The 10,279-nt window shown below is 37.8% G+C and overlaps 1 protein-coding gene across 1 annotated transcript in view; it reads left to right on the top strand.

Annotated features, from left to right (window-relative positions):
• Positions 1 to 7,326, top strand: part of LOC110449923 (polycystic kidney disease protein 1-like 2) — a 141,469-nt gene extending 134,143 nt beyond the window's left edge. The window contains exon 30 of the mRNA XM_021497099.1: positions 5,335 to 7,326. Within this exon, the coding sequence (XP_021352774.1) occupies positions 5,335 to 6,569 (1,235 nt within the window). The 3' untranslated portion in view covers positions 6,570 to 7,326. The remainder of the gene's footprint in view (positions 1 to 5,334) is intronic.
• The last annotated feature ends 2,953 nt before the right edge of the window (positions 7,327 to 10,279 follow it).

Here is a 10,279-nt window from a genome sequence, read left to right as displayed (position 1 = left end):
GGGGGGCGTACGCCCATTACGCCCTCACCTGGACCCGCCCCTGCGTATGGAGACAGTGAAAGTTGGAAAGAGAGTATACATACATTTATATGCATGGTCTAGAAAAAAAATTGGTCAAAGACATTGAGTTGTGCAATGTAATAAATAAATTCACAAACGTTTCTCTTTTTTTATACGCGTGTTGTTTGTCATTGCATATATATGCACTTCATGTAAACATTTGAAAAGGGATATTCGTCTCGTGAATATTCCTTTTTACAGAAAGGTTTGTCCCATGGTTGAGGGAAGGTGTTTCGCCCCGTACCATCTGTACCGGTCACAATCTGGTACTAAATTCAATATATATTTATATACATATACCTATTATCATTGTTGACATTTAATTGTAAATGTACGACGGGAGAAGGCTGTGATAAATTGTAAAAACTTGTGCCCCCATCCCTTCAATTTTATTGGCAACAAATATATATTTAAAGCTAAATAAATTTAAATTCTGAATATTGGCAAGTGTGCAATAATTATTGTTCAATAAGTTTGAATACTTGGTTTCATAGTGCGGTAAGAAGTTGCAGTTGCCCAGCGGCTCCTCTCTGGGGGCCCCTTTGGAAACCGTTTCATCTCGCTCACACTGCCTAGTCGGGTGACGTTATCGGCGCTATTTTTAGCAGGGCTTTCCCGAACAATTCAAGTGGTCAAACTGGACATTTGGAACGGACTATGAATATGGGGATAGCGAGGTAACATAAGTGGAAGTGCATACAATACATACATTCATTAAAAAAAATATGACTTAATGTGATGTCCCTTTAATGACTTGTTCTGAATATTCAAAAGGTCCAGGGTCATGATACTTAGCCAAAAGTATGCCGGGACTGAAGACTATAAACTTTCATAGTCACAGGTGTCCACTTTTAAGATAACAAGAGTGAGATTTATACCAGGTGAGCGATTCAGGCCCATTGGGCCTCTTGTTTTAACTTGGGTTTATGTTGTTTTGCATCCAATAAGCTAATTTGCTTAAATCAGAGACAAGAATTGACATACATTTTTAGCTCACCTGGCCCGAAGGGAACTTCTTCTCATTAACCAAAAGGCCTAGGGTGATGATATTTGGCCAAAAGTATGCTGGGATGAAGGGCTACCAAGTTTGTTCAAATAATGACCTTGATTTATATTCAAGGTCACAGGGTTCAAATATGTTTAAAACCTTTAAAGAACTTCTTCTGAATAATCAAGAGGCCTAGGGTGATGAGATTTGTCCAGTAACATGCTGGGTTGAATAGCTACCAGGTTTGTGCAAATAAATTACCTTGACTTATATTCAAGGTCACAGGGGTCAAATATGTTCAAAACATTTAAACAACTTCTTCTAAATAACCAAGAGGCCTAAGGTGATAATATTTAGCCAGTAGCATGCTGGGATGAAGGGCTACCAAGTTTGTTCAAATAAATGACCTTCATCCGTTTTCAAGGTCACAGGGGTCAAATATGTAAAAAAAAACTTTAAGCAACTTCTTCTCAATAACCAAATGGCCCCGGGTACTGATATTTGGCCTGTAGCAATCAGGGCTACCAAATTTGTTCAAATGAATGACCTTGACCCATTTTCAACCTAATGTCATTGTTTGACATTTAGGGTCACACTGATATTCTGCCTGTAGCTGTATTTTAGTCCACTTTTAAGATTACAAGTGTGAGATTAATACCAGGTGAGCGATGAAGGCCCATTAGGCCTCTTGTTTTTGAGATGGAGACAAAATTAGGGAGGGGCTTATTATTGCAGGCACACACCCTGTTCCCTGGACATTTTCCAAAGTGGGGAGGGGGCTTATTTGCGGTAAAATACGGTACTTGTATTAAATACATTACAGAAGCAGAAATATTACATTAATTAAACTGCATATTATTCACACAACTGATAAATAAAACAAATTATTAATTATTTTACCCAGATATATTGAATATATGAGACATAATAAGTAAAAGTATCTTGACATCATCTACTTAAGCTTACTTGCTATATGCAAATTTGGGGATTGGAGGTTACAAAGCAGCCTTATTTCTCAGCATAGTCATGCAAGGCGGTAATAGCGGAGACTTCTGCAAAACAAGATAATGTTGAAACTAAAACTGATATGATGAACCATTAATTGGAATTACACTTCTTTTTACACAATGCTGTTACTGGAAGTCCCTTTGTGATATCTTGGGTTGATTGACAGTTTTAATCAGATTTGTCACATCGTTTGCAGTTGTTGTTCCATACTACACATAATTTAGCTTTTATCTTTGTGGACTTTATTGATATTGATACACTCGCCTTTGGCAAAGTATATCTCGGTATTATTATGACTGACAGAGAAATAGTGTGACATATTATCTCAATTTATCTGAGAAGTAATAATTAGTTTTAGCTGCACAAGTGTAACCTATTCAGTACTAGTTGAGCTGTATGGGGGTCATGCTGTGTGATCATGATCAGCTCCCTCTGGCTGAAGGGCAAATGGTCAGTAATGGGATTCCCCCACTGGGACCATTAAAATGATAAGTTGAACCTCAGCCGATATAGTGTAGGTTTGATTTGTTTTTGTTAACCAATTTAACATACAGTCGGACCTCGTTATCTCGAAGCTGACGGTCGTAGGAAAACTTCCGAGTTATCCTATCCGAGTATTCGAGTTATGCGGGTATTTGGTATGAAATTTGCTGTTTGGACATAGCACTAGCAGTTGTTGGTTTAATTAATAGCCTATGCTTCTAATCAATCAATGAATGATAGACGTAATCAGTATATCAAATACAGGTATGTAATTTTACAATAAACACGCTTACAACAATAGAGTAAGTTATTTCAGAAAACGTACTTTCGTTTTTAAACGCGATCAAAACATTTGTGAATTCGTTATTAAATATGGACAGGCCGAGTGATAAAATGTAGTTTTTTCCTAGTTTAGAACTTGGCAAATACAAATGCAGACCTGGAAAGACTTTGCGAGTCCGTCAAGTTTTACTTCTGAAGTGTTACATTTAAAATCGAACTATCCCTCTGTCTCCGACCTCGTAGTTACAATGCGAAAATGAAAGTGCGCAAGTCTAAAACAAATCACTGTAATGGAGCGTACGCATAGTTGATTCTGTACATGAAAACACACACAAACACTTTATATCGTACATGTAACACATTGATTCATTAAAGCCAAATGTGACACCTGACACCTCCTCAACTTGATGTAATCAACAGCAATTATCGTATTGTTCTTAAATCTCTCGATCGACTTTCAAAGCCATACTGACTCCTGTGTAAAAACACGAACCCGTAAAGCTAGGTTGTGATTTTAACTGTGGAACTCTTTTATGCATGACCACGCTTTGTGGCCAATTTTCCGGTTTGCACTGTCGTCTGTTTGGGTGTACAAATCATTAAACGGACTCGCAGTAAGTGCAGAATACTGTTGATCAACATTGATGAAGTTTGTTTTTTATTATGAACAACATGGTTTTGACGGTCCGTACACTTTACAAATTACAGTCTGAAGCTTTATCGTAATTTCGTTTTACCGATTTTATGCTAGTCTACTTACGAAAGATGTTCATAAACACAGAATGGCGAGATGTTGTACTTTTGCGTTTTATTTGTATCAATTAATTAGGAATAGGTGACAAAATGAAATTTGAACACTATGAAGAAGACGATGTTATGATGCTGGATTAACGCTATTGAAACCAATATTTTACTTCGAGGTATCCAAGTTTTTCGACTTTTCAGGGTTCGAATTATCAGAGTTTTAGTTACTAGGATAAAGAAGAGATTTGGCTGGGACCGGAGAAATACTTCGAGATAAACGGGGTCTTCGAGTTAAAAGAGTTCAAGATAACGAGTGTTGACTGTACTATTTCTATGTAGCTTCATTCTTTTATACAAGAATAGAGAAATAATTACACTAAGCATTATGTGTAGTTTATGGAACTGTTTTGATTATTCAAATCAAACAAGTAGTTTTGATTCTGTATATGTTTTACTGTCATTTGAAGTGTTCAAATACTAAATAATTCAATAATGCATTTAAGTTCAATGTTTGTGTTAAAAGTATAAGACTTCAGTAAAAAGCAGAGAATGTCAACTTTCAGGACAAGTATTTAGATCAGTTGTAACATTTATAGTTTTGATAAATTTTCAGGTTAAAATAAAATAAGAAACACAACATTGGTCAAATGGCCTGCTGGGTGAGATCGGCAAGTATAGCCTCAGCAGGAGGTCTTCTGTGAGGAACAAGTAGCAAGTATATAAGGAACCTATAGGAGGGCAGTGAGGCTACAGAAAACGCAGACTTCGTCCGTGAAGTGTAGTCTATAAACCCATCAACCAACCAACCAACCAAGACTGAGAGAGTTCTTGTCCTAGGCTCGGTTATAACCGGAACAAGGACGTAAAGCCCCACCAATCAATCAATCAAGAGTATAAGAGAGAGAGACCTTGAGAGTCAGAAAGGAGAGAGTGAAAGATTATCAACATTTAGATTAACCTGTGTAAGCTGTACATGGAAATAAAGTGGAATGTTGGTGTTGGAGTTGTGACTGCCAGGACGATTATGTCGTATGGCCGGACTATGACATCGGACCCGAAAAAGGGCGACCGGTCACATTATCATGTTTATCCATCTTTCGTCAGTCGGTCCGGTCCGTCTGTCATCTGGCTTGTCAGCAGCTTTCTGACTAAAGTGTTAACCAATAGTCATAGAATTTCGCACAGATATTTCTGAAATTATTCCTTGTAGCCTAATTAAAAGTCAATGTCATACATTTCAGTTAAAGGTCACCCTTTGAGAATTTTTAAAAGATGACTGGAAAAGTGCATTTATTTTGACCGAAAGTTCTGTCTAAGGCTTTCAGCCAAGTTTGATGAAAATCCACACCTTTGTTTCTGATGTCAATCACTATAAAAATCAGTCGAAGGTCAAGTTAAGACATTCAAAGTCAGCGTCACAGTTACAGAAACTTTAACTGATAGTGGAGAATTTATACATTTTGCTTTTTCGCAGGTTCCTGTCAACATTTTCGACCAATTTTATTAAGCTTCTTAGTTATCACTGTACCCGATTGTGTTGTTTGTACATACTGATGCATTTTGTAACTTCAATCCATATCAAATAGGAATAATGGTTGGAATGTATGTACCCCATTCTATCAGTCTGCACTCCAACAAAGCTTGGCGGACTTCCTTTTCAATCCCCTTGTATTTATCTACTTTATTTGATAATTTAAATGTCAAGAATGATGCTGGTTCTATTTTTTTGCCAAACCCAATGAGTATGATTCTTTTTTCTTTCGTTTCAGGTATAAAATGTTACAGAGTTGACACCCGCTTGCATGCTTCGCTGTTTCCTGACCAGGATTGTAAAGTGCCATTTTCAACAGGTGATGAAGAATGGCGCCCATTTAATGCATCTTGGGCTTGGCCACTCCCTGAAGCAGCTAAATTTCCAACCAAAGACAGTGCTTGGAAATATCGTTCATCATTGGAGCTAAAAACGCTTCCTTTTGTCGGAAGGTTCGCTTCCTATTCTGGGGGAGGTTATGTCACGGAGCTGCCAACAGGCAGTGACGCTGCACACACTGCACTCAATGACCTCAGGTCCCAGCACTGGGTTGACCAGTACACTCGAGCAATTTTCTTGGAGTTCACTTCCTACAACCCCAATGTTGATCTGTTCACAGTGGCCATTATCATATTTGAACTATCAAACATAGGGAATATCATGCCTTATTATCAATTTTTCTCCTCCAAGCTGAATCACTATGACTCTGACCTCGGTATTTTTGTTGCTGTATGCGAGTCACTTTTTCTGGTGTACCTGATAGGTTTCACTTATTTCGAAGTGAAGAAGTTCACTAAATTGCGGAAAACTGAGTACTTCTCCGACACCTGGAATTATATGGAAGTTATGATCATTGTGCTTGGTTATTGTACTCTTGGGTTATTTTTTCAGAGACTTGTTTTAGTGGACAGCGTTCTCTCGGAATATAGGAAAAATGGACCCAACAAATTCACTAGTTTCTACACCGCCGTGTTTTGGGACTTTGTTTTGACATATATCATGGCCGTTTTAGTCATGTTAGTAATTCTGAAAGTTTTCAAATTATTCCGCTTCAACACTAAGACCACCATCCTTATGCAAACGTTGGGGAATGCGAGAGGGAGTCTGTTGAATTTTGCATTTTTGTTTTTCATTTTCTTCATGGCATTCGCTCTCTTTGGACACCTAGTATTCGGTTATTGGATTGTTGACTATAAAGATGTGGGAAGCAGTATAATAACCCTCGGTAACTTTCTACTCGGTGTTTCAGACTACTACAAGCTCGAACAGGCACACTCTGTACTTGGACCCACCTTTTTTGTCATGTTTGTTTTCTTTATCCAGTACATTCTATTGTCTGTGTTTGTAGCCATCATTCGAGAGGCCCAGAGTCTCTCTCGAAAGACAGGTAATAATGAAATTGCCCTCACAAAGTTTGTCTGTGAGCGGTTCCTGCTTATGATAGGATTCCTTCAGCGATCGGATTACAAGTGATGTTGACTATTTTAATTTATTCAATTCAAATGGTGTACATTTGAACAATTATGTTTAGTGTTTGCAATAAGATTCAATTGTTTTTGTTCTTGTTTTCTTTGTTAATAAAACTTAGACTAGAAATTAGAATTGTATAGCGTTTGTATGTTTAAACCAAGAAAAAGTAAATAGATAAATGACTTCCAATCGCATTCAGCATTCTTACCACAAATCAAAGTATCCATTCGATATTCCTTCCAAATATTAATATGGATATTAAATCTCTACATGCAGAACAATTGTTGAAACTCAGGCTACGGCCAGTTCAGATACACTGTCGTGGCTCTAGCGACTCATTTGAAAAAAAAAAGATTGACCAATTATCATATAATAATCAAGTGTGAGAATATTTTGAATAAATTTGTTTTGCATGTACCAAAGTCAGGGCCAAGGTTACTAATACTGTCTATGGAAAGGGTATAGTAGAGTTCCCACAATGGGGTCCCGTGACTACTTTTCCCGTACCAAGGTTTGAAAGTTTATTTTAGTCAGTTTGAGGGTGCTGATTAAAATGAGCTGGGGTGAACCTCGTGAAAATGTGGGCTAACTCGGCCAGACTTGAAAATTCAAAATGGCCGCCACCGGTCGTCTGGAATATCAAAAAAATACATATCTTTGCTTCTAGATGTCCGTTTTATATGATTTTGGGGTCTAAATATATGTATGAACGGTCAGGGATTTTATTTATTAGTATGTGAACTTGAATAAAGTAAGTGTTAGAACGAAAAATGGTCTTATTTTTTGGCTGCCAAAAACCAGGATAACCGCAAGCTTAGACCAGGAAGACACCCTTAATGGTTTGGATGTAAAATTTTCATCTTTAACCAGTGTAAATTAGATGAAACAACCATTGTATGAAATGTCTGGTCAATGATTTTGTTTATTTCGGGTTTATCGTCCTTGCATCAGCCAGACTCCTATGATTGGTTTTGTTTGTTTTTAATTAGTTCAACGTCCTATTAACAGCTAAGGTCATTTACGGACGTGCCTCTATGTGCGTTGTGTAAGCGTGCAAGTGTGTATGTATGCAGGAGACAGGGTATGTTGGTGTACTTGCCTCCTTGTAATAGCGCGGATCTGACTTTATAGTGCTATTTCACTGAAATACTATGCCGAAGACACCCAGCACATCAATAAGTCCAGTCACATTACACTGACAACGGGTTAACCAATTGTTGCCATTTCCCTAAATGCTGAACGTTAAGCAGGGTGATTTTTAGCTCACTTATGCCGTGGTGCGGCGTCCGTCCGTCCGGCGTCAATATTTTACTTTAAACAACTTCTCAATAACCAAAAAGGCCCAGGGAACTGATATTGGGCCTGTAGCATGCTGGGATGACGGGCTACCAAGTTTGTTCAACTGAATGACATTGACCCACTTTCAAAGTCACAGTAGTCAAATGTCTTAAAATCTTCAAACAACTTCTCAATAACCCAGAGGCCTAGGATCATGATATTTGGCCAGTAACTTGCTGGGATGAAGGACAACTAAGTTTGTTCAAATGAATGACTTTGACATATATTCAAGGTCACATGGGTCAAATATGTTTAAAACCTTTGAACAACTGCTCAATAAGCAAAAGGCCAAGGGTAATGATATTTTGCCATTAACATGTTGGGATGAAGGACTACCAAGTTTGTTCAAATGAATCACCTTCGCCCATATTCAAGGTCACAGTGGTCAATATATGTTTAAATCTTTAAATGACTTGTTCTGTATAACCAAAAGTTCCAGGGTACTGATATTTTCCAAGAAGCATGCTGGGTGGAAGACTTCAGACTCTGTTGAACCTAATGTCCTTGTTCAACATTCAAGGTCACAGGCGTCATATGTTTATATCTTTTAATAGGTTCTTATAATTATGAATCAAACGCTGATATTCTGCCTGTAGCTGTATTTTAGTCCACTTTTAAAATTACAAGTGTAAGATTAATACCAGGTGAGCGATTCAGGCCCTTTGGGCCTCTTTTACTCTTGATCGGTTATGGTTATTAGATAACTGCATTCTGATTTCTACAGTTTTTATACGCCCGTCAAATTTGACGGAAGTATAAAGGTATGGGGTTGTCCGTCCGGTGTAAACTTTTTTATTTGTCCGGCAATATCCTCCTACATTTTTGACCGATCTTTTTGAAACTTAGTATACACTATAATCATAATATTAAGTTGGCCTCTCTTAAAAGAATTTTTATTCGACGATTTTTGCAAAAGTTATTGCCCTTTCAGTATTTGATTTTTTGTCCGGAGATTTTCTCCTACATTTTTAGCTCACCTGCCCAAAGGGCAAGTGAGCTTATGCCATGGTGCGGCGTCCGTCTGTCTGGCGTCAACTTTTTACTTAAACAACTTCTTTTCAGTAACCAACAGGCCTAGGATGATGATATTTAGCCTGTAGCATACTGGAATCAAGGGCTACCAAGTTTGTTCAAATGAATGACCTTCATCAATTTTCATGGTCACAGGGGTCAAATATGTTCAAATCTTTGAACGACTTCTTCTGAAGAACCAAGAGGCTTAGAGTGATGATATTTGACCAGTAACATGCTGGGATGAAGGGCTACCAAGTTTGTTCAAACAAATGACCTTCTCCAATTTCCAAGGTCACAGGTGTCAAATATGTTTAAAACCTTTAAAACAACTTCTTCTCAATAACCAAACAGCCTTGGATGATGATATTTGGCCAGTAGCATCCTGAAATCAAGGGCTACTAAGTTTGTTCAAATGAATGACCTCCAATTTCCAAGGTCACAGGGCTCAAATATGTTTAAAACCTTTAAACAACTTCTTCTGAATACCCAAGAGGGAAAGGATAATGTTATTTGGCCAGTAACATGCTGGGATGAAGGGCTACCAAGTTTGTTCAAACAAATGACCTTCTCCAATTTCCAAGGTCACAGGTGTCAAATATGTTTAAAACCTTTAAAACAACTTCTTCTCAATAACCAAACAGCCTTGGATGATGATATTTGGCCAGTAGCATCCTGAAATCAAGGGCTACTAAGTTTGTTCAAATGAATGACCTCCAATTTCCAAGGTCACAGGGCTCAAATATGTTTAAAACCTTTAAACAACTTCTTCTGAATACCCAAGAGGGAAAGGATAATGTTATTTGGCCAGTAACATGCTGGGATGAAGGGCTACCAAGTTTGTTCAAACAAATGACCTTCTCCAATTTCCAAGGTCACAGGTGTCAAATATGTTTAAAACCTTTAAAACAACTTCTTCTCAATAACCAAACAGCCTTGGATGATGATATTTGGCCAGTAGCATCCTGAAATCAAGGGCTACTAAGTTTGTTCAAATGAATGACCTCCAATTTCCAAGGTCACAGGGCTCAAATATGTTTAAAACCTTTAAACAACTTCTTCTGAATACCCAAGAGGGAAAGGATAATGTTATTTGGCCAGTAACATGCTGGGATGAAGGGCTACCAAGTTTGTTCAAACGAATGACCTTCATCTATTTTCCAGGTCACAGGGTTCAAACATGTAAAAAAGACTTTAAACAACTTCTTCTCAATAACCAAAAGGCCTTGGATGATGATATTTGGCCAGTAACATGCTTGGATGAAGGGTTACCAAGTTTGTTCAAATGAATGACCTTCATCTTATTTCAAGGTCACAGGGGTCAAATATGTTAAATACTGTTCAACAACTTCTTCTAAGTAACT

The sequence above is a fragment of the Mizuhopecten yessoensis genome, unplaced genomic scaffold (assembly GCF_002113885.1).
Source record: "Mizuhopecten yessoensis strain PY_sf001 unplaced genomic scaffold, ASM211388v2 scaffold489, whole genome shotgun sequence".
NCBI classification, from domain to species: Eukaryota; Metazoa; Mollusca; class Bivalvia; order Pectinida; family Pectinidae; genus Mizuhopecten; species Mizuhopecten yessoensis.
This window is presented reverse-complemented; position numbering and strand designations above follow the sequence as displayed.